The sequence below is a fragment of the Phoxinus phoxinus genome, assembly GCF_949152265.1.
Source record: "Phoxinus phoxinus genome assembly, chromosome: 6".
NCBI lineage: Eukaryota > Metazoa > Chordata > Actinopteri > Cypriniformes > Leuciscidae > Phoxinus > Phoxinus phoxinus.
This window is the reverse complement of record NC_136881.1, coordinates 21081789-21107955: the sequence shown is the minus strand read 5'-3', so window position 1 is coordinate 21107955 and position 26167 is coordinate 21081789. Positions and strand designations below refer to the sequence as shown.

General features: G+C 38.5%; 1 protein-coding gene across 1 annotated transcript in view; it reads left to right on the top strand.

The window, feature by feature from the left end:
* lonrf2 (LON peptidase N-terminal domain and ring finger 2) overlaps nt 1-25745 on the top strand; it is a 59089-nt gene extending 33344 nt beyond the window's left edge. Inside the window, exons 8-12 of the mRNA XM_079614653.1 lie at nt 10457-10578; nt 10822-10980; nt 20152-20314; nt 20448-20597; nt 20781-25745. Coding sequence (XP_079470779.1) covers nt 10457-10578; nt 10822-10980; nt 20152-20314; nt 20448-20597; nt 20781-20942 — 756 coding nt within the window. The 3' untranslated portion in view covers nt 20943-25745. The remainder of the gene's footprint in view (nt 1-10456; nt 10579-10821; nt 10981-20151; nt 20315-20447; nt 20598-20780) is intronic.
* The last annotated feature ends 422 nt before the right edge of the window (nt 25746-26167 follow it).

The following is a 26167-nucleotide window of genomic DNA, read 5'->3' as shown; positions in this document are numbered from 1 at the left end:
CAGTCAAAGCGGGTTACGTTATTGCCCGTCGTGCACAGGAACCCGAAAGGCAACGGGGTGGCGGCTTTATATATATATATATATATATATATATATATATATATATATATATATATATATATAAATAAATATAGCTGCAAGCAGCGATGGAGGGCCCAAGCCGGTGGCAGCGCCAGCCCGGTGCCTTTAGTGTAACTAAAGGCACCAGGGTGGCGGTGCCACCGGCTTGGGCCCGTAATCGCTGCTTGCAGCTATATTTTCTGTTCATTTGCAGTGCATTGAGCACAAATGCTATAGTGTAACATACACATTATTATGTGAATAGATAGAATACTGTTTCTGTATTCTCAATAAAAGGCTAATTAGGGCCCAAGCCTTGAAAAGGCGAAGGCCCTATTGTTTTTCTTCGGATTATTATTATTATTAGGGCCCAAGCCTTGAAAAGGCGAAGGCCCTATTGTTTTTCTAAGGATTCTTCTTCTTCTTCTTCTTCTTCTTCTTATTATTATTATTATTAGGGCCCAAGCCCTGAAAGGGCGAAGGCCCTATTGTTTTCCAAAGGATTATTATTAGGGCCCAAGCCTTGAAAAGGCGAAGGCCCTATTGTTTTCCAAAGGATTATTCTTCTTAACTATTATTATATTACTACCTTTTGGGCACTTTTGGGGGCCTTAACGTGCTCAAAAACTCTTGAAACTTTGCACAAATGTCAGGACCCGCGGCCATTAGAGCCGGACTGAAGCTGGTACCCGGGCGTGGCAGGGGGGCTCGACAGCGCCCCCTGGAACGCGGTCCGAAAACTTGGTCCATAAATCAAACACGCTTGCGTGTAATAATATGAAACTCGGTACACTTATAGATCTCATCGGTTCATATACCCTTCGTGCTCTGACTTTTTACCCCAGCCCAACAGGAAGTCGGCTATTTGGCGTAGTTTAAAAAACACATGCAATGGAATTTAAAATACTCCTCCTAGACGATTCAACCAATCACCACGAAACTCAGTGTGCATGAAGTCAAGACATGGAGGATGATAAATTGCGAGGGGATTTTTGATATCTCGAACGGTTTGGCCGTGGCGAGGAAACGAATTTATGGCGAATATTGGAAACAGGAAGTGTGTTATAACATCCTCATACATTAATTGATCTTGATGAAACTTCAGCAGTGTGTTCGTTGTAAGAGGCCGATCGCATGGATGTGACTATTGTGAGTCAAAGTTATAGCGCCACCAACTGGCAGCAGGAAGTGTGTCACTTTCAAAATGCTTTGAATTCACCCTCTTATTTTTACCCGATTTGCTTCAAACTTTATGTGTATAATGTAAACACACGGCAGATGTAGACCTGTGAAAGAATTATTAATATCTTAAATACTGTTGCCATGGCAACGCTTTAAACTTTTATATTCTTTTTGGGTGCATTTGAGGCTCTTAACATGCTTCAAATTGCATGAAACTCAACATGCATATCAGATTTAGGTACTAGGCATGTGTGAAGTTTCAGAAACGGGCGTGGTAAGGGGCTCAGTAGCGCCACCTTTAGTCAAAAATGGGGTATTAGTTTTACCTACAGTAACAAAAATCGGTATTTATATTTATCTCCCCGAGCCGGACAACTTTCTAATTTACAGTCATTAGCTCCGACCAACAGGAAGTCAGATATTTTGGTTTGAATGTGATTTGATGGGAATTTTGCCAGTCTCTCTCAGTGTCTGTGTGTGTGAGAGAGGAGGGGGGCTTTATTTTAACCCTTTCTCTGCTGTGTGGGACTTCTCGGGCACTTTTGGGGCCCTTAACGTGCTCGAAAACTCTTGAAACTTTGCACACAGGTCAGAACCTGTGGCCATCAGGGCTGGGCTGAAGCTGGTACCCGGGCGTGGCAGGGGAGCTCAACAGCGCCCCCTTGAACGTGGTCCGAAAAACTTGGTCCATATATCAAACACGTTTGCATGTAATAATATGAAACTCGGTACACATATAGATTTAATCGGGCCGAACAACTTTCGTGCTCTAAGTTTTACGCCAGTCCAACAGGAAGTCGGCTATCATGGGCTGTATGAAAATGCATGCCCCTGGAATTTGATATACTCCTCCAAGAAAAATTATCCTATCGCCACCAAACTCGGTCAGCATGAAGTCAAGACATTGAGGACGCTAAATTGCGGACGGATTTTTGATATCTCGAACGGTTTGGCCGTGGCGAGGAAACGAAGTTATGGCGAGAAAAGAAAAACACAATGTGTTATAACGTCTTCATACATTTATTGATCTTGATGAAACTTCAGCAGTGTGTTTGTTGTAAGAGGGCGATCACATGGATGTGACTATTGTGAGTCAAAGTTATAGCGCCACCAACTGGCAGCAGGAAGTGTGTTACTTTCAAGATACTTTTGACTAAAGTGGGTGGGTTATTTTTACCTACAGTCACAAAACTCGGTCTCTATATTGTGCTTATCGATCCGGACAACTTTCTCATTTACAGTCATAAGCTCCGACCAACAGGAAGTCAGATATTTTGGTTTGAATGTGGTTTTGTCTCTCTCTGACAGAGTTCCCCCTGCCATTCTCTGTGTGTGTGTGTGTGTGTGTGTGTGTGTGTGGGGAGGGAGGGAGGGAGGGCACACACACAGACAGCCCCCCCCCCCCCCTTTTCTGTGTGTGTTTGGAGGGGAGCAGAAAGACTCACACTGATACAAGCTCTAAAGCAGACTTCTTCTCGACAGTCAAAGCGGGGTTACGTTATTGCCCGTCGTGCACAGGAACCCGAAAGGCAACGGGGTGGCGGCTTTTTATATATATATATATATATATATATATATATATATATATATATATATATATATATATATATATATATATATATATATAAAATAAATATAGCTGCAAGCAGCGATGGAGGGCCCAAGCCGGTGGCAGCGCCAGCTCGGTGCCTTTAGTGTAACTAAAGGCACCAGGGTGGCGGTGCCACCGGCTTGGGCCCGTAATCGCTGCTTGCAGCTATATTTATTTTATATATATATATATATTTTTTTTTTTATTATTATTGTTCTTCAAGGGTTTGGGGGCTTTTGGGGGCCTTAACGTGCTCAAAAACTCTTGAAACTTTGCACAAATGTCAGAACCCGCGGCCATTAGAGCCGGACTGAAGCTGGTACCCGGGCGTGGCAGGGGGGCTCGACAGCGCCCCCTGGAACGGGGTCCGAAAACTTGGTCCATAAATCAAACACGCTTGCATGAAATAATATGAAACTCGGTACACTTATAGATCTCACCGGTTCATATATCCTTCGTGCTCGGACTTTTTACCCCAGCCCAACAGGAAGTCGGCTATTTGGGGTAGTTAGAAAAACGCATTCAATGGAATTTAAAATACTCCTCCTAGACGATTCAACCAATCGCCACGAAACTCGGTGTGCATGAAGTCAAGACATTGAGGATGAAAACTTGCGAGGGGATTTTTGATATCTCGAACGGTTTGGCCGTGGCGAGGAAACGAATTTATGGCGAATATTGGAAACAGGAAGTGTGTTATAACATCCTCATACATTAATTGATCTTGATGAAACTTCAGCAGTGTGTTCGCTGTAAGAGGGCGATCACATGGATGTGACTATTGTGAGTCAAAGTTATAGCGCCACCAACTGGCAGCAGGAAGTGTGTCACTTTCAAAATGGTTTGAATTCACCCTCTTATTTTTACCCGATTTGCTTCAAACTTCATCTGTATAATGTAAACACACGGCAGATGTAGACCTGTGAAAGGATTATTGATATCTTTAATACTGTCGCCATGGCAACGCTTTAAACTTTTATATTCTTTTTGGATGCATTTGAGGCTCTTAACATGCTTCAAATTGCATGAAACTCAACATGCATTTATATACAGTGCTATGCATAAGTTTAGACACCCATGCTAAAGTTGACTAAAAAGAGGAATAAAAAATCATATTTTGGAAATTGAACTTAATGCCTTAATTTAAAAAAATAGGAAAAATCCAACCTTTAAGGACACCAATTTTCTTTGTGAATGAATAATGTATCGTAAATAAATAAATAAATGTTCTTCCTTAAAATACAGGGTGCATAAGTTTGGACACCGCTATGTTAAATTCCCATAGAGGCAGGCAGATTTTTATTTTTAAAGGCCAGTTACTTCATGGATCCAGGATACTCTGCATCCTGATAAAGTTCCCTTGGCCTTTGGGATTAAAATAGCCCCACATCATCACATACCCTTCACCATACCTGGAGATTGGCATGGTTTTATTTCAGTTAGCCTAACAGCTGGTTTGATTTGCATTGAGAGATGATCTTATGGAAAGTACTCCATGCCAATCTCCAGGTATGGTGAAGGGTATGTGATGATGTGGGGATATTTTAATTCCAGAGGCCGAGGAAACTTTATCAGGATGCAGAGTATCCTGGATCCATATAGTAACTGGCCTTTAAAAATAAAAATCTGCCTGCCTCTATGGGAATTTAACATAGGGGTGTCCAAACTTATGCACCCTGTATTTTAAGGAAGAACATTTATTTATTTACGATACATTATTCATTCACAAAGAAAATTGGTGTCCTTAAAGGTTGGATTTTTCCTATTTTTTTAAATTAAGGCATTAAGTTCAATTTCCAAAATATGATTTTTTATTCCTCTTTTTAGTCAACTTTAGCATGGGTGTCTAAACTTATGCATAGCACTGTAGTACATTCAGAAACGGGCGTGGTAAGGGGCTCAGTAGTGCCACCTTTAGTCAAAAATGGGGTATTCGTTTTACCTACAGTAACCAAACTCGGTACGTATATTCTTCTCTTCGATCTGGACAACTTTCTAATTTACAGTCATTAGCTCCGACCAACAGGAAGTCAGATGTTTTGGTTTGAATGTGTACTTTTTGGAGCATTTTCCCTCTGCCCCTCTGTGTGTGTGAGGAGGGGGGCTAGTTTAGTTTAACCCTTTCTCTGCTGTGTGCAAAATCTCTGGCACTTTTGAGGGCCTTAACGTGCTCAAACTCTTGAAATTTTGCACACAGGTCAGAACCCGCGGCCATCAGGGCCAGGCTGAAGCTGGTACCCGGGTGTGGCAGGGGGGCTCGACAGCGCCCCCTGGAATGGGATTCGAACACTTGTCCGTATATCAAACACGCTTGCATGAATTAATATGAAACTCGGTACACATATAGATTTAATCGGGCCGAACAACTTTCCCTGGGTCAAGTTTTACGCCAGCCCAACAGGAAGTCGGCTATTACGGGTTGATTGGAGAACGCTTGCTCTCGCATTTGAAACACTTCTCCTAGAGAATTCATCCGATGACCACGAATCTCGGTCAGCATGAAGTCAAGACATGGAAGATGATAAATTGCCAGGGGATTTTTGATATCTCGAACGGTTTGGCCGTGGCGAGGAAACAAATTTATGATTAAAAAAGATGCATAAAGTGTGTTATAACTTAGTTATAGTTTTACCTACAGTTACAAAACTCAGCGTGTATATTGATCTTATCAAGCCGAACAACTTTCTAATTTACAGTCATTAGCTCCGATCAACAGAAAGTCAGATATTGTGGTTTGAATGTGGATTGTGTCTCTCTCTTTTACATTTTGCCTCATATTCACCCATTCATACACCGACGGCGGTGTCAGCCATGCAAGGCGCCATCCAGCTCGTCGGGAGCAGCTGGGGTTAGGTGTCTTGCTCATGGACACCTCGACACTTGGTCAAGTGGAACCGGGGATAGAACCACCAACCTTTCGGTTTGTAGACAACCTTCATGAACCACTGAGCCACTGCCGCCCCGAAATTTAATTAAAAATTAAAATTAAATTAACACTAATTAAAATCCGCAACCCGACCCGCTTAAAATAGAACCGAGACCCGACCCGCACCCGAAATAAAATCAGTTTAGCTAATCACATTATAGACACACTTTTTTCAAATTTTTATTGCCTTTGGTGGCTTGCCTTAACACAAGGACAACAGCCGAAGCTGTCAAAAAGCCGATAGCCTATAAAGAACATGGCTAACGTTACCACAAAACAATGCAATTTCGTCTAGCACATCAGACAATTTCACACCACACATAGGCCTACTTAACAGTGTTAAATTTGCAGTCAAAACTGCATTTTATGAATGATAATGAAAATGCATTTAATACCAATATATGGAAACGTCTGTTTATATATCCATCCATACTCCCTTAATAAAGGGAAAAAATCAGTCTACACATGCGTTTTATATTTAATATGAGGGAAATACACAATGCCGTGTGACACAAAAAAATCACTGACGTTATAAAGTGATATGTATGTAAAATTAACACATTAATGTAACTGAGAATAAATTACTTTCTCATCAGAAATTATATCCTCTGCTAGTTCAATTGCTTTCGTCTTCTGAGGTAAATTCAAGGGTTATTCCTCGCAGCACATTCTCTTCCAAACTCGATGAAAAGCAGAGGAATCTGATGAAGCTTGATGCTTTGTTTATAGTGGTGTTGGGGGCCTTTACAGGTTTGCATGGCTCACGTGGACAATTACCGTATGAATAGTCTGCGCTTGCACGTAGGTGTGACCACATTACAGGTAATGAGTTCAGACGGGAAGGTGGTTTAATACTGATTACATAAACGGAGAATATTTTTAATATGACTTGCGTCATTCAAAAGTATACACTTCATTTAAAAGTATACACTTCAAGCTTTTTAAAGGCATATCTCTCATGTCTGTGTGGCAAGTATTCACTGAGTGTCAGTTCATTTTTGTGACTCGTTTCAGAAAGAAGTTAGCAGAGACTGAGACAGCAGAAAGCGCACCCTGTTTGTTTTCTTTTCTTAACTAATTTTCAATATCAAGCTCTTCCCTATCAGGAACACATTAGATGGTCATCTGAACTGTTTGTTTTGGAAAGATCATGTACACCATTTAACAAACATGATCTGAACATTGATCATTGCAGAAGTTAGACTTAATACTTCTTCAAAATTATTTAAACAAATAAAACTTATTACATCATCTACATACATTTGAACATTAACATTTTAGGTAAGCTAAATGGTAAGCTTTTAGGTAAGCTATATAAGGTGTGGATAAAATCGGTCATAAAATAGAATATTGTGTTTGGATTGTGATTTTAAAATGCAGTGGTTGCCTTTAATTTCAAATGGCTACAGATATTTTTACAGTTTTTAACAGTTTGACCTGTTATAGAGAAAATAAACAAAAAAAGAAATTTGCTCAAAGAAAACATTGGCAACTGGTGTTGGAATCAGCCCATTTGCTTGTAAGACAAAACAAAATTGGTCCTGAAAAATCATGATGGTGCTTCTCTAGAGCGTGTAAAGCTTGAGTGTGTGTGTGTGTGTATATATATATATATATATATATATATATATATATATATATATATATATATATATATATATATATATATATATATATTAATTTCATTGCCAAGTTTAATATTAATTGTCACTTAATATAGTAATTATATGAATATATTATATGAATTCTACAATTATAATTCATATAATAAAAATACAATAAATCATTAGCACCAAAAGACAGGAAATTTTAATAATTTATCGTTTTTAAACGTTACCTTAATTAATGTTTATATATATTCTAATGAAATTGAAGACACATTTCTGAAGTTTCCAGACATGACTGAATATATTGCTGTCCAAATAAATACTGTCACGGTCCTGGTTGAAGCAGAGATGAAATTGAATCTTAGTGCAGCAGTCTTTATTAAAAGGAACTCAAACTAACAGTAACTCAAGATTTAAAAAACAAGGGACAAAACAACCAGGAACTGCCAAAGTTACACACAGACAACGACAGACCCTGAACAGGACTAAACATGGGGCTTAAATACACAGCAAACAAGAGAGGGTAAATTAACTAGACACACCTGAACAGAACTAAATCGATTACTAACCATGAAAACAAATTGTCAGGGTCAGATTAGAAGATTAACAAAGAAATACAAACATTAACAGAATGGCAAAAAAATATATCAAAAACAAAACTCTAAGGCCTTGTCCGCACGGAGACACGTTTAGCTGTATACAGCGTTTTAGAAACCTGAAACCGCAATTTTTTTTCAACCGGGTCCTGGAGTGGATAAATCTGAAAACGACAACCTTGCGTTTTCGTGTGTACAGCCAATCCGTATATTTTGTGAAACGATGATGTCATTACCCTATGTGTCGACCCTAGTCAGACACTGCTACATCACGTAACAGCAACAACAACTGCGGACTACATGCTTGTGTTCGTGCTGCAGAAGCTACTGAGCCCCTTTTACTTTATTTATATTTTCTTTCTTATGCTATGATGCTTGTCTGTTGTCTGATTAAGACATTTCATATTTTGTACCAGGCCATTTATGGTTATTTACATTGTTCAATAAAGTTCTTGGTAAAAGAAAATAGAAGCTACTGAACCTACTGTTATTGTATACAGCATGCAAGGTTTATGTGCATGCTCCAAGTCTTCTCTGTTTTTAGTGTATCTATGTGGCATAATTACAGTGCCACATACTGGTTTGGCATGTATACTACATCGTTTTTGAGTCACGACACCGTGTTTACGGATTATAATTTTTTTAACGAGTGGGAAAAAAAAGATCGGAAAGGTAAAGCTCTGGCTTCATGTGGATGTGGCCTAAATATGAACAAATAAACTCAAAACATGACAAAGACATGATACATAAAATAATTATTCCATAAACAGTCCAATATTATATTAGAAACGCATGAGCCATTGGTGCTTGGACCTAGATAATTGTGGCTATCACACACTTATGAATAATGAAGTTGTTTTAACTAGGGGTGCGCCGATCCAATATTCGGTATCGGTATTAGTCCGATACTGGCCAAAACCACTGGATCGGATATTGCATGAATCGCGGGAGTATAACCCGATCCGATACGATCACGTCCCTTAGTCCTAAATTGTCATACAAATGCTTAACAACACCTAAGAGACATGCCGTAAAGAGAGATGAGCAACATGCGCACGCAGGGTTGCCAGATTTTCACATGTAAATCCCACTCAATTGCTTCTTAAAAATAGTTAATCGCGTTTCGGGGTGGGAGAGAACGCGGACTTGGCAACACTGGCATCACGTGAACGGTAGCTAAAGGTGAGTGAGGTGAGCGAGCCCTCAGCAATTGTCCCTCCAGAAAAACGCGATTATGCGATCGCATGATTCAATGCAAAATCAGCCAAAGTTCGCATATTTATGCGGGGGCCGCATTTTTTCAAATACGCCGCACTTTCGCCGCATAAATTGCAGATTTACGCGCGCAAAATATGCGGGCTTGCATGATTTCATAATCCCCGCATTTTCATTGCAAAAAGTCACATATATCTTAGCAGAAAGTTGAAAAATGTTGCGTTTACTTCACACAAGCGCAGCCATTTGCCCTGTTGCCATGGGAACGTTATGAAGTGACGTAATTGCGCGACATCATTGCAAAGCTGCAAACCCCGTAATGCTGATGAAACCATGATGAAGCTCGCAAATCATTCTCATTTGCCAACAAACAGAAGCGCAAAAGACCACGCAAAGCAGTTTCCCAGTGTGTTACATGACAGTGGGGGCAAATTATTTTGTACTCCGTGCAACTGTGTGTTGGACCACAGGCGGAAGTCGACGCTGGACAACCACTTTGCCACTTTGTCATTTTTACAGAAGTTGTAGCATATTCATTTTGTAAAGCTACAGAACTTGTTCGACTCATCAATGTTTTGTAAGTTTGAGCCATGTGTTTATTAAGGTCTGAAATAAAACAAGATGAGAACTTAAATATTCCCAGCACTTTATGTGAGGTAGTATGCTTGCTTATCATAGGAAGTAATAAAAAATGACTCTTTACATTAAAGTAGTAGCCTAGTGAATAGGGTGTTGGGGGGAAAAAAATTGTTTCTCTTTTTCATCAAACCGCAGTTTTTGCAAATTCCCGCAATTTTTGCAAGTTCCCGCAATTTCATCACATAAAATTGCATAAATATCCCGCATATTCCATCGTATTTTTTAAGAAAACGTGCCGCATAATCAAGGATTTTTGCCCGCAACAATCACAAAAAAACTTTTTCTGGAGGGACTTAATAATTAAGTTATCATGTCAGCTGTGTGGAATATATGGTATTGTATCGGTATCGACAGATACTCCAGTGTGTGGTATCTGTATCGGACATGAAAAAGTGGTATCGAGCCACCCCTAGTTTTAACATATAATAATTTTACTATACTGCCCTGATCTGTATGAACAACATTTTATTCTCTGCTCAATGAAATGTTCTCACCCATGTCAGCATAAATGTATCATTGTTTTGCTTTAGTTTTCTTATTCATTAGGCTATGTTGTTTCAGAAATTCAGTCAGTTTAGTGAGATTAGTCATTTAGAAGATACTTTCTTATCCGAAGTGCACATATCTTTCTATTCTGCAGTATCTGGCCACTAGAGCGGACAACATAACTCTTCTAATCGAAGAAGTATTGCAGCGCTACTTTTGTGACGAGTTAGCAGAAAGGCGAAAAGTACACGAAGAAGAGATGAAAGAACTGTCAAAGTAAGTTGGCTTTGGATATAGTGGTTTTCCTAACACTTTTCTGACCTTTGCTGTAAAAAGTCTACACACACATACACACCTAGGTTTTGACCATCTCTCAAAGGCTGTTATCTTTGTTATACCCTGAACCAATAATGATTCATCACATAGCTATTTGTTATCTATATTGTAATTGTTCTCCATTGCTTGCCAGGACATTGGTATCGTCTCTTGTTCATGTGTTGCACTTTCTTCTTGTTTCAGCTTGAACCAGGAAGTGCCCATCTTTGTTTGCACCATGGCATTTCCTACCATTCCCTGCCCACTGCATGTTTTTGAGCCTCGATACAGGCTAATGATACGCAGATCTATGGAAACGGGAACCAAACAGTTTGGCATGTGCATTGCTGATGAACTAAAAGGGTAAGAGGCCTTGAATAAAATTGTATGTGTAGGTCTACATTTATTTACTGGTTAATAAAGGGAAATCTGTTTGGTATGGTATTGCAATTCAAAAGGTGAATACATAAAGTAACTAGTAAGAGTTTGTGTCTATCTTGTGTCTCATCGGGAAATTGCTGTAAAATTGCTATAGTACCTTTTGTATGAACGCAAACTCGTCTCGGGATTGATGCCGGGATGGGGACCTAGTAACATTGCCAGGATTAGCCCCGGAACGCGCCCTGTGTGAACAAAAGCCAGGACCAATGCCGTAAAAGGGTATTTTGTTGCTCTTAGAAGAAAGTTTGTGTTTGTCATCAACAAAGAAAGAACTAAAAAATGTCTGCAAAATAGAATGAAGCAAAGACCAGGAGCTCCTTACTATCCGCGCTTAAGCTGAGATCGTTCGCCAGCTTTGTGGAACGGTACGCGATGCGTTAGTGTACGGCCAAATCTGGGAAAAAAATGCTCGAGCTGAGCGTGGTTTCTCGAGATCGAAAGGGCAGATCATTAGTAAACTTAAGACGCTGCGCAAAAAAATCCACCAAGTGCACGACTACAATGGAAAGAGCAGTAGTGGAAGATTAGACTGGCCTTTCTACAACACATCCTGACGTCACGTGTCTTTACGGGATGTGTGTGAACGCACTCACAGATTCCAGAAAATCACAGGCAGTGTGAATGAACCAGAAACAAACGATCCCAGGACACATTATCAGTGTATTTTCCGGAATCTCTGTGTGAAAGGGGCTTTTTTCACCTATATGTGGGTCGACCAATTAAAGGGTCATGAAATACCCTATTTCAGCGCTGGCTAGTTCTCACCAGTTTTGAAAAATGCGTGGTAAGGTGTGGAGTGGACAGGGAAGAAAGGAGACTACTCTCCTAAGCCCTATTCGGATGGGATTAGTTTAACTTGGAGAAGTGGGGTAAAGTAATTATTACCAGAGCTTCTCAGTGATTTTAGTCCCGTCCAAATGTGCCATCTCAGTAATCATTACAGATATGGGGCTTATTTTAACAATCTAAGCGCATGTCTAAAGCGCACAGCGCAAGTGCAGTTAGGCGTGTCCGAATAGGTTGTCCCTATTCTCTTAATCAGTAATAGGTGTGTTTTGGGCTTTATGTGCAATAAACCAATCAGAGTGTCATCTCCCATTCCCTTTAAAAGCCAGTTGTGCTCACGTCATGGCAGATTCGCTATTTACATGGCGGAATATGCAAGTGGAAAGACTGAACAGTCCAGAGAGGAAACGGATCTGCTCGTGCGCGAGGTTAAAGCGTGCAAGCAGACCATCTACGGGATCAGCCGGATTACACCACATCTTTATGTGCACATTTTTATATTTAACTCTCTGGGGTCTGAGGTGTTTTCTGGGTCCTGGAGGTGTTCTGACATGCTCTAACATTTGTGCTTATTTCTGTTACTTGTGATATTTTCATGGCTAAAATCGTATTACACTGCATTCAGCACAAACTCTGCTACAATAATATGTCAGCAGCATGTATTTAAAAATTTGTCGTTTTGAGATAATAACATTTATGCGTGGTTTGTGAAAATGACAAAAAAAAAAGAGTCACTGAAATGAGGTCATGAAACCCAAACTGATTATTTCTACACAAGACTTTTGAAAATTGTATCACGTAGCCTAGAATATTTGCTCCAAAACTATGTGAAAATCACCTTGACTACTCATTCAGATCAGACAATATATTGATTTAAAATTGGTAAGACATGTCTTGTGTAAGAAAGCTTTATGCGAGTAGGCGTTAACCACCCATGAATATTGAGTGTTTCACAGCTGAGAAAGACAAAGAGCCTCCCATAATGGCCCTATTATGAGCTCTCAGGGCCTATGAGGAACTTTGAACAAAGAATGAGGAGATTTTAAAAATGGCTTTTTGATTGTTTGGATTTATTTACAACACAACAATCCAAAGATACACAACAAATGGCAAAAAAGCACATTATACAGCTCTTACGAAAAATAAGTTTATTCAAGTGTGCTATTAGTATACTTCTTTTAAACTAAAAAATAAAAAAGTATACTTTCAGTCTACGTTTTATGTACTTCTCAGAAATATACTTCAAATTGCACTTAAGTATACTTGATTTATACCGACAGAAAAGTCTAAGTATATTTGGCCTATACTTCTTGATTGGGATATACTTAAAAGTATTAAGTATTCTTTGCTTGTACTTGTTTACTATTTTGATTGAGTAGCTTATTAAATACTTGAATACTTTAAAACATAATATTACACACTGTCTTGTAAACTAACATGTTCAAGTGTATATAGTAACAAGCTTTCGGGTGGAATAGCTTATAGAGTATAAATAAAATAAGCATGGAACTTAACCTGATCTTGTACACGGCAATAATAATAAAAAGTTTATTCAAGTGTTCTATTAGTATATTTCTTTTCAACTAAAAATAAGAAAGCATACTTTCAGTCTACTTATACTTCTCAAAAATATACTTTATGTACTTCTCAGAAATATACTTAAAATGACACGTGTACTTGACTTATACTGAGAGAAAAGACCAAGTATATGTGGCCTGTACTTGTACTCAATCTTTTGATCGAGATATACTTAAAAGTATAATTAAGTATTCAAAGTATACTTGGCTTATAGTTGTGTTAACTCTTTTGATGGAGTAGCCTATTAAATATACTTTTTTTACATAGTTTTTCATATACAGTCTTATGAAATTTACATTGTTTGAAAATATTGATTAAAATATTTATATAAAACAGATATGTTTCTAATTCTGTTTATCTGAATTTTTGTGTAGGCTAGTCCATTGGTAGTGTACATAGAAATTTACTTTAATTCTACTTTACTCTTTCCCCACCATTGACTGAATTGACCAGCTATCCATGTTTTCACTGTTATATGGTAGGGGGCGCTATGACACATTTTAGTACAGAATCTCCGGATCAAAACACAGAAGAAGCTGAAACAATTCAATTCAAATTTATTTGTATAGCGCTTTTCACAATACATATTGTTTCAAAGCAGCTTTACAGAAAATGCATTTCAGAAATGTACATAGAAAAATACAGTTAGTTAATCATGTATAAATTTAGGGCATAACATATCGCCGGCGTCGAGTCGCCTCTTCACAGGCGTCGAGTCGCCTCTTCACAGGCGTCGAGTCGCCTCTTTACAGGCGTCGAGTCGCCTCTTCACAGGCATCTGAAGTTGGGTTATCTGAACTCTCCATGAGAGGCTGGATACATAACTGGAGCTGACGAACTCTATTTGAGTTAGTGGCGTCCCGAGATAACAAAAAAGGCAGATGGGAAATAATTAGCGTAGCTGCTGTTCATAATATGAATGCATTTGATCTGATTTAACTGTAGTATAAAAGGTATGAGATGCATTATGTGAATGCTTGGCTAAAGAGATGCGTCTTTAATCTAGTTTTAAATTGGGAGAGCGAGTCTGAGCCTCGGACAATATCAGGAAGGCTATTCCAGAGTTTAGGAGCTAGATGTGAAAACGCCCTCCCACCTTTAGTGGACTTAGTTATCCTAGGTACGACCAGAAGCCTCGAATTTAGCGATCTTAAAGAGCGCGATGGATTGTAGGGTGATAGAAGATCCCTTAAATACACAGGAGCTAAACCATTTAGGGCTTTATAGGTCAGTAGCAATACTTTGTAATTGAAACTGTAGGAAACTTTTCCTTCTTCTAAGCAAAGACCAGGAGACGTTGGAATCACGTTCAAGCAGAAGTTATTCTTTATTGAGCGTGTCTGCAGTTTTCCAAAACGGTCTGAACTGTAACCGTGTACTTTCAATTTATATACTTTTAGGGGCAAGGATTTACATTATGATGAGAAATGAAGTATTACAGGTTTTGGAACCTACCCTAGACCCAGTTAGCATAACTATTCAAACGCTGAGACGCGAGAACAGGGCTGGCAGGATTCTCTTGCTGAAACAGGAGCTCCAAGAGCCAGTTTTCAGTAATCTAACAAATACAGAAAACAGGATTGACCGGACTCTCTTGCTGGAAGTTTCGCAGCTGATCTAGACATTTAGTCTCTTCACTTTTGCAGTTTCCTAAATTAAACATTTAATAAATTTGTTATTCTTCAATACGGAACTTAATAGGTAACCAGTGTAGAGATGATAAAATTGGTGTTATATGATCATATTTTCTTGACCTAGTAAGAACTCTAGCAGCTGCATTTTGGACTAACTGTAGCTTGTTTTCTGAGGATGCAGGACAACCAGCTAATAAAGCATTACAGTAATCTAGTCTCGAGGTCATGAATGCATGAACTAACTTTTCTGCATCAGAAACAGATAGCATGTTACGTAGCTTAGCAATGTTTCTAAGGTGGAAAAGGGCTGTTCTTGTGACATTTGAAATATGATTTTCAAAAGACAAGTTGCGGTCTAGTATAACACCCAGATCTTTTACTGTAGAGGATAAAGTAACAGGACGTCCTTCTAGATTAAGGTTGTATTGTAAGAGGTTTTGTGGGCAGTTTTTTGGACCAATCAGTAATACCTCCGTTTTATCTGAATTTAATAGAAGAAAATTACACGTCATCCAATATTGTATATCTTTAACACACTGTCATTTTAGATAATTTAGTGTTATCATCTGGTTTACACTATCTTCTTATAATATTAATAAGAAGATATGCTGCCAAGTGGCAGCATATAAATTGAGAATAGCAGAGGGCCTAATACAGATCCTTGCGGCACTCCATAATTTACTGACGTTATCTTTAAATGGACAAAATGGTAACGGTCTGATAGGTACGAACTAAACCAGCTTAATGCCTGTCCCTGAACACCAGTGTAATTTTGAAGTCGATCTAAGAGTATTTTATGATCTATAGTGTCGAACGCAGCACTAAGATCGAGTAAAACTAGTATTGAGATACAGCCTTGGTCAGAAGCTAAAAGTAAATAATTTGTAATTTTAACGAGTGCAGTTTCTGTGCTATGATGTGGCCTGAATCTTCTGAATTTTTCATAGATATCGTTTTCTTGCAAGAAAGAGCACAATTGAGCGAACACAACTTTTTGTAGTATTTTAGACATAAATGGAAGAGTCTGTAATGGTGGGTCTGTTATTTGCTAGGTTATTTGGATCTAATTGTGGTTTCTCAATAAGAGGTTTTATAACTGCCAGCTTGAACGTTTTTGCAACGTGACCTAAAGATAGAGACGAGTTAATAATATTGAGAAGAGGCTCTTCCACTACAGGTAACACTTCTTTCAGTAGTTTAGTGGGTATTGGATCTAATAACCATGTTGTTGGTTTAGATGCATTGATAAGTTTATTTAGCTCTTCCTGTAGTGCCGACGTGAATAATAATCTTAGAGAATTTACGTTTAGCATTAGCCAGCACTTTAAAATTTGCTTTGATGTCAGGCGCTCTGGCTCCCTGCAAACATGTGACTATGGTGGCTGGTGTCTCTATTTTCATGTTTTTTTCAACGGAATAGTGGTTTTTTGATCCGCGACTAGAGCGATCTCTCACCGTCACCCATCTGCCCTGCTGCACGGGCTCTACTTCAGCCGGAACCGACTCATGTAAAGAGTTCACTAGGCTAGGCGCATCCAAAATAGTATCTAAAGCTCTAGCACTCTCCTTACTATTCTCGATTAAAGTTTGGATGCGTGTCTCTAGTTCTGAAATCTTCTCCGTCAGCCTGACTGTCTCCTTGCATTTATCACGTATAAATCCTATATTGCCGACAGAGAAGGCTATGGTAAACATGTGACATGAAGTGCAGGTGACAATAACAGGACAAGGCATTACTCACCGTGTTTGTTGACTGATTCTTACTCACCTGGGCTTTTATGAACTCAAAGGCGCGGGCGTGCGAGAGAAAAATAAATAACTGAGCGCACGGGTGGTGCGTTAAAAGGCTAGAGAGTTAGCGTGTTGTGCTGACAATAACGGAAGCTAGCAATGTCAGGTTAATCTGAGATGTTGGGTAAGCTGTATTTAGTAGTATAAACAACTAGAAATTATAGTAAATGATGGTTCAAAACAGAAAGAAATACGAAGCTAATACGAGGCTTAGACGCAGCAAACAAACTCTTCCACAGGTGACTTCCCAGGCTCCGTATTAAACAGCGTGTAAATCAAAACTGCTTAATGTTTCCAAATGAAATGAAGCGTAACACAGGAAGAGAAAACGACTGTGAAGCTTGTGGGGTGTTAGACTTTGGAGACTCCATCTGTGTTTTGATCATCATTCTGAATCTGAGCAAGGCGTAGTCTTTGACAAAAATTAGATTTTCTAAAACTTTTTTGTTTAAAATGTTGCCTTTTTTATGAAACTTACCAACATTCAAATGTTGATAAAAAAGGATGCATGAAGCTAATAAAATGTTTTTAAAAATAAAGTACAGTTAAAGGTATTGTTCAAGTATTAAAAATAACATTTGAACATAGTGTTATATATAGGCCTACTACAAGTGCAAAAATAATATATAAATAGTAAACTGTAAGTATAATATTAAGTTCACTTAAAGAAAACTTGTAGTATAAAACTACTAAACTAGTAGTTTACTGAGAGTACACTAAAAGAAAACTTGCCGTATAAAACTACTAAACTAGTAGTTTACTGAGAGTACACTAAAAGAAAACTTGCCGTATAAAACTACTAAACTAGTAGTTTACTGAGAGTACACTAAAAGAAAACTTGCAGTATAAAACTACTACACTAGTAGTTTACTGAGAGTACACTAAAAGAAAACTTGCAGTATAAAACTACTACACTAGTAGTTTACTGAGAGTATACTTCAAAATGTACTTTCATAAAATAATTATTTGCTACAAATATTAAAACAGTAAACTACTAGTATACCCATAATAATAATAATAATAATTAGTTACATTTATATAGCGCTTTATCTGAGACCTCAAAGCGCTTTACATAGAAGGGGGGGAATCTCCTCAACCACCACCAATGTGCAGCATCCACTTGGATGATGCGACGGCAGCCATATTGCGCCAGAACGCCCACCACACAACAGCTTACTGGTGGAGAGGAGACAGTGATGAAGCCAATTAGTATATATATATAGGAGGATGACTAGGAGGCCATGATGGACAGAGGCCATGGGGCAAATTTGGCCAGGATGCCAGGGTTACACCCCTACTCTTTTTCGAAGGACATCCTGGGATTTTTAATGACCACATATTATTATTATAAGTTCACTTGTAGTACAAATGAGAAACTAAAACAACTTCCTTGTTCTGATTCACATATAAGATGATTTTCCATGGCAGCGCTATAGCATCTGTAAGTTGCTATAGCAATGAGTGCTAAAACAACTTCCTTGTTCTGATTCACATATAAGATGATTTTCCATGGCAGCGCTATAGCATCTGTAAGTTGCGTCTTATTGTTTACAATCTTGTTTCGTCCTTTCAATATAAAAGTATTTTCTACTCACTCAGCAGCAAAGACTGTTTTTATATCTAATGGTGTATTAATGTAGCTTTCACGATCACTAACGGACTCTTTCAAAATACAGCATATTATTTATATAAAATAATTTTTATTGAACAACAATAGCCATTATAAAAGATAATAGAAAATAAACACAGGCAAACAATTTAGTCAAACATACAAAAGCAGTGCTCTAGTACAGGATTTAAGTTAATTATAGCCTAAATATAAAATTACGAAACTTAATTTTCACCTTAACCCAAAGAATACCCATTTGATATACCCCAAATTAATTATATCTCATGTCGGCTGCTGGCGGTCAGGGCTCACATCTGCAAAAGCTTCAAAACAAATTGTAAATTTGGTGCTATGTTTATGAGTCACATATTTAAGGTGTAAATAACCACATTCTTCCCCTAAAAAAAATCTTAAAGGGGTCCTATTATGCTTTTCAACTTTAGTGTAGTAAGTTTAGTTTAGTTTTGTAATGTTGCTGCATAAAAAGATCTGCAAGGTTACAAAGCTCAAAGTCCACTCCAAAGGGAGATTTTTTTTATTTATTTTACAGAATCCTCTTTTCAAGAACTACAAGGAATGGCTAATTTGGACTACAACGTGATTTTTACGGATCTTATAAAGTCACAATGTTACTTATTTCTATAATCCCAATTGTTTTTCTGTGCGCTGCACATTTTATGGAGAGTGCTTTTGTAAGACAGTTCACCCCGCCTTAGGAAAATTAACCATGGAAATAATCCCTACTGCATCAATTTTAGCAGAAGTGTGTTTTTTGGAATTTAAATAAATGTCTCCATTTTCCTTTTATAAATACTGTATTTTACACTAGGTACAATAAAGTTACATTGGATTGGATTGGACAAAAATGTCCCCACTAAAACGGCAATTTGATGTGGGTTGGTTTTTAAAATGGGCTTTCATTCTGTTCACTAAATGGCACAATTTTGGGGGTTTGGCCTGTAGAGAAATATAGATTGTTTCCTTTTTCTGCTGTATTTAAAGCCAATTCAATAAATGATGCAGCTTGTGTGGTTTGTAATTATGTATTGTTACTTGGTGTGTTTTTTTTTATCTAGCACCTTTAACCCTATGATTATTCAGGTAGGGTAAGGATAGTCAAATCCAGCTTAAACCATGTAGTACTCACCCGCCCACAAGTTATTCAGAAATTACTTTTAGGCTCAGTTTGTAGTTGTAGTAAGTCCCACAGGAGGCAATCGTAACAAATAAAATAATAACTTATTTTAATTACAATACAAAGCAGTTAATGCAAAAAAAAAAAAGTTTACTTAAAATCAGCTAAGATAAGAGCTCTATAATCAAGCTCTAAACAGTCTCCCTTTTTTCACCAAAATGTATTGCCATGTGGCATGCCACTGCCAAACCATTTGTTTGCAATTTATCTTCAATGTTTTGGTATAATGTTGATAAAATTGGGTGACAATCACATGAATCCCCTTGTAGGAGTATTTACACTTGCACTTTCAACTAAATCCAAAATAGCCGACTCCCTTTTGGGCAGAGCATGTGACAAAGCACGAAAACTTTTTGGCTAAATAAGAATTTTGTCTTAGAGTTTCGTACATATAATTTCATTGCTTGAACCGTTATCAGAAAGAAGTGTTAATGTGTTAATGAAGTGTATAACATTTTAACATTGCATAGAGTTAAATGGGTGAGGTCTATGATTTACAGGTTTGCAGACCACGGCTGTATGCTGGAGGTGAGAGATGTCAAGTTTTTTCCTGATGGACGCTCTGTGGTGGACACCATAGGCATTGCACGTTTCAAAGTGCTCAGTCATGGGCAGAGAGATGGATACCACACAGCCAAGATAGAATATTTGGAGGATAAGAAGGTATATAAATATGTTTGCATTGTACGAGCGCAAGAAAGTCCAAATCCAAAAGTTGAATTATGTGTGTGTATGAAAGAGAGAGAGAAAAATCACCAGTCTTTTTCTCTGACCTAATATGCATTTTTGTGTTTAGGTTGAAGGAGAGGAGTTGACAGAGCTCCTGAAATTGCATGACTCTGTGTATGATCAGGCCATGGCCTGGTTCACGTCACTTAAAGATGATATGAAGAGTCAAATCATCAGCCACTTTGGGCAGCTGCCTGCCAAAGACTCTGACCCACAGGTGAATGTTTGCACCAAATCAGCCTCACATTTGTTCTAAATGGTCGTTCATAGTAATCTTACCTCCAGCCTGTCTGTTGTGTAACATACTCGTGTATAATTCACATTTTTTAATTCCTGTAGTTTGCATTTATAATCTAATACATTCAATAATTAAACTTGATTCTGGTCTTGTTTTTCCCAGGGGAACCCCAGTGGTCCTGCGTGGTGTTGGTGGCTGTTAGCTGTGCTGCCGCTGGAAAACAAAGCCCAGCTGACCATCCTCGCCATGGCCACTCTTACGGACCGGCTGATTGCCATTCGCAGGGTCCTCATTTTTGTAACTCGCAAGCACCCTCGAAGATAAATTATTGTATAATTATCTAAATTAACCCATAGCTTGGGGATGCTGCTTCTTCAGGCTGGGGTCACTGAGGTGTCTTCCAGCAGCCAACTTGGTCTGTCATTGCATTATGCAACCCTCACCAATTAGTGAAATTGTGCAATAAAAAAAGTCTGCATCCTTAATATGGTAATTTAGGGTCATCAGTGCTAAGTTATTATATTGTAGTGTGGTTACTAGCCGCGTTTCCACTGTCGGGCCAGTGCGAGCCAGGGCCGACAGGCCGTGCCGGGCTTATAGCCTCGGGCCAGTAGCACCGTGCCCAAAATCTGCTGTCGTGCCCAAAATCCCTGTCGGGCCAGAAGCTCTGCAGTGCTTCACTAAAACACGCCCGTAACACGCCTGAACAACGTCACACTAACTCATCTTTTCACCAACAAATGAAAGTTTTATCAGAAAGAAATCACTGGAAACAGCGTGATCGCAAAACAAACACGATAAAAGCGACCGTTTTCTGGCATTTTTGTTGTTTTCTTGAATATTTAAAACCCAAGCATCGATGTTTTACCACAGGTTTACAATAAAAAGTGATACATTGATCATAATGAATTCATTTATGTCAAAATTGCACATTAGTCACAGAAATAAATGAGGCTACCGTTAGGTCTGTTTCACAAAAGAAAGAGGACGAACTTACTTATTCAGTCAAGGCTGTTTCTGTTTATTTGGTAGTTACAGGACATATTTAGGCTACATCACATTTAGAAAGAATGATAATTTCTACAAATATGCCACCAAAAATACGACCAGAGGAGCTTTTGCACTCGCTCAATTCCCAGTAGTCTAGGCTACAGATAAATTCAGTCAGAGAAACAGAGGAAGCTCCCGAAAAAAAGGTTGCTTTATTTTATGATACTCCGGTATAAAGAGACCTTAGATCAGCCCTGATAACAACTCACCTGCCTGTATCTATCTAGTAATCCTGAAAACATAGACTACGTTTACAAGCTGTCAATATTCGGTTATGGTCGGGATAAGGTCACTATTTGGGTTTCTGAAACATTCGGAATAACCCGTTTACATGCGAGCAGAGAGAGTTACTCCTGTATACATGGAATTTGTAATCAATTGGCAATATCCCGATGTAAACGGCAATGCACGGTTAGCGTCTGGATGTATGGACAACCTTAAGACGCAATGTGCGTCATTTCCGATTCTTCTTCCTCTATCCAAAGACAACAACAACAACAGCAGCAGCACGCGTATAATGAATAGTTCGGGGCAGATAGCGATCGGCTTTGTTCGCGCTTTGGTGCTGGTTCTGACCCACCAGCAGCACTTGGCACTACTGTGCTGTGTCTCACCATGTTTACCTCTACTTCTTGTTTACTTCCGGTATACTGCACGCGGGTTTTTCGCAGTTCCTTTACTCAAAAGACCAAGATTCCTTGCGAATAGAACATGCGCAGAACACAAATCAATGTTCCTTTTGATGGGGATATGCCGATACGCGTTTACATGACCAAATATTCGGGTTAGAAAAGGGGTAACCCAGGGATCATATTCGTGTTTTTAAAAACCGGAATATGAGCATATTCGGGTTTTTGCCGGTGTTTACATGGCCGTGCGCGACCAGGTTATTGCTAATATTCCGGTTTTGGACGGGTTATTGGCTGCTTGTAAACGTAGTCATTGATTGCCTTGTTCAGGTGTGTTTAATGTTCACACCTACGTTTAAACACACCTGAACAAGGCAATCAATGACTACGTTTACAAGCAGCCAATAACCCGTCCAAAACCGGAACATTAGACTTTAGGGTTGGAGCCAAACTCTGCAGGACAGTGGCCCTCCAGGACCGAAGTTGCCTATCCCTGCCATAGACTGTCAGTATGCTAGCCATTATGATTTGTCTGATTTCTTCAAGCGTTCATATTTACTTTGTTTACTATGGTAATGGTTAGCATGCATAGACTTTTGCATCGCGTAGCCTATAAATATTTCTACCTTATATAGTGCCTTCTGTTTGTGATCCGATGTGGATTCTGATCAATCAAACATGAAAGTGAGTTTTGAGGTAAATTATTTTAAAAGTCTTTAATGCTGACAGAATCATCCGCCGCTGCCGTCTCCCGGCTCATGTAAACTCCGCCTTTGTTCGTAACCACTCCTCTAGCCCGAGCTGGCCCGCTTTGGACCAAGGTATTTGACGGGCCAGAAAATTCTGGCCGTTGGCCCAGAGTAAGCCCCGATCAACCCCCGGAAGTGACAGTGGAAACGCGACTGGCCCTGGCATGCACTAGCACGCCCGGCTCTGGCACTGCGGCTACTGAATGAAAGAGCTTGTCACTGATGGCCTACATTAGGAATCTCTCATTTAAATCAGGTGCAGCCACATCGTTTTACAGTAGCAAGAAACATTATGAAAACAGTGCAAACTTTTTTTTTCTTAAGCACTTTCTGTTCTTTGAAAATATCACCTCTGTTTTGTGCCTAGATGGTATGTAAGGCTGACTAAATGCTTCCCATGGGCTTGCAAGTATCAATACTGGCCTTATTGTGTGAAAAATCAGAGCTTCATTTTGGAAATTATCAGCCACCTTATTTCCATATAGTAAAATATGACAAAGTAAAACTTTTTTTAACTTAATATACAGTAGTCAACATTTGAAGTGGATCAAAACCTTTCATCAAAGTTATACGTACATTTTGAACAATACCGTTCTTGTCTTAGGACAACTTTGATCAACTTTTTTGATCCACTTCAAATGTTGACTATTGTAAAATGAAATGTATTGTAACATGTTTTATCTCATCTTTATTTCTTCTATGCATTTTGATGTCTAGTTCATTCAGAAACCATAAATTCAGTCATAAATTGCAATCTTCTAATGATGTCCATTAATTTTTTTTCCCCCATTGGGTTAAAATAGTCTTGTAGGCCATACTCAACAAGCTTGAATTACAGCCTTAAAGATATTTAGTAACAACCACAGGTGTGTGTTTTATTGTTCAGGGGCCGTATTCACAAAGCATTTTATCTTACCACTAGGAGTACTCCTAAATCGCACTAAAATATTTTAGCTAGGAGTGTTCTCTTCAAAGTTATTCACAACGCCTTTCAGACCTACTCTTAGTAAGGAAAAATGACAACTCCTAAACTAAGAGTGAGTCTTCGTTGCTATGGATGACGTCAATTATCATGCACGAGCTTCCTCGCAATGATCACGGTGATTGGTTGTTAGATGACAGGGCCATCATGCGAACCATAACACAAGACGCACCAAATCATGGAATTACGACATCTCAATATGTCTGTGTCCTACACAAAATAATAATAATAATGTAATCGAAATGCATATATAATGACATGTTTGTGCAGGCCCCAGTGAAGTGTAATTCTAAAAAGGCAGAGAGAGAGAGAGAGAGAGAGAAGTTGTGAATTAAATTAAATTAAATCTAGGTAGCCTAATACCCTAATGAAAACCGCCACTTGCCTAATAATGAAAAACGACACTTGCATTAACACTTGCTTGGTTAATTGACATCCTATTAGCCTAAATAGACTTAAAGCAAGGAAATATTGCTCCTATTAATAATGTAATAGTTGAATGACGGCGGATTATGAACTCGCCAAAACGGAAAAGAAATCCCAACTGGACGCAGGATCAGTTACTGCTGCTGGCCCAGTTGGTGCTGAAAAAAATAAAAATAAAATAAGAGGGAAATTCGGCACTGGGATACAACATTGAGAATTGTGAAGTTTGCATCGAACACAATCTGGGTATTGATGGAGTGGGTTTTCTTTCTATTCACAAACACGTCCTCATCCTGACGTGGTGCAATTATTTTAATATGTGTCCCGTCTATAGCACCGACCACACCGGTAATATCCATAAAGCTGGCTTTGTTTCTTTGGAGTTGGCGAATGTCAGGAAAACTTATGAACTGTCGAATAATATGGGGTCTACAGAGTGCATTGATGGTTTGGTGGATGGATCTGCATTACCGATGGCTGGGATATCGCTAGATCGTCGGCATTACACAATTGCATTTTCCCCGTTGCCAGGTAGCGAAGTGTTATCAAACATTTCAATTCGGCAATGATTGGGTTGTTGCGATTAGTTGGCGCTGTTATTGCATCCCTCACAAGATCCACAACAATCAGTATTCCCTCAAGGTTAAGGCGGTGTCTTTGTAATAACTCCGTGTCATTGGCTGTCTCCAACTCACTGTGTCGCGCGGCGATTTTAAGATCCTTTGTGAATAGGTCTTAGTGAGTTAGGAGTCCTCTCGACTTCTTTTAAGCTGTCCCAGACTTAGGTGCTACTTTTAGGGCTAAAATGCTTCGTGAATTACTCTTAGTGAAAAAAATTAGGAGTCCTAAAGTTAGAAGTGACACGCCCATTATTTTTAGGAGTTGCTCCTAAATTCGCCAGTTAGGAGCTACTTTTAGCCTTAAAATTCTTTGTGAATACGGCCCCAGGAGTTTAATTGAAACTGAGTAAATTGCAAATTGGAGCCAAATTGTGGGAAGTCACACTGTCATTTTTAAGTTGGAACAGGCACTCTTTTTCTTTTTATGTGATGTGTAATATACATGAGTGGGTTTGGGGGGCTTATGTCTGTATAATAATCTCTATCTCTATTAGGAGGGCTTTGAACGTTCACAATCTTTTTCTTCTCATTGTTCTTGTCTCTTTGTGATGTGAATGTCTTGTGTTTGTCTATTATCTACACTTTACTGTGCAAGTTATTATTTAGATCCTGCATTTTTCATGTAAATTTGTACATCAATATGAAATAAAACACATTTTATATTTTATAAAGCAACAGTGTTATGTTTCTATGTGTCTTTTCTAATTGAATTAGTCTAAGAATTCAGTACTGAGCTTTGTTAAAGGGTGAAGTATGCTGTTTCTCTATAAAAATCAAATAAATGTGGCAAGGTGGGCCACAAATGGGGCAAAAGTATTATTTATACAAAAACTTTAGCTCAAATAATATGTTTTGCGTAATGTCTGTTAGTACTTGTTCAAAACAATCACTTAAGCAAATTTGTACTATTTTCTGTTTGTTATGATAAGATAACAAATTTTTGTTCAATAAATATATTTCTCTAGTAACATTTTAATGACCGTATATTTTACAGAAACAAAATTGTTTTAAAAAGTAAAGATTATGAAAACATTGAAGGAGTTCACAATGTATTATAGATTTACAGTAGTAACAATAAGTTAAATAAAAAAAA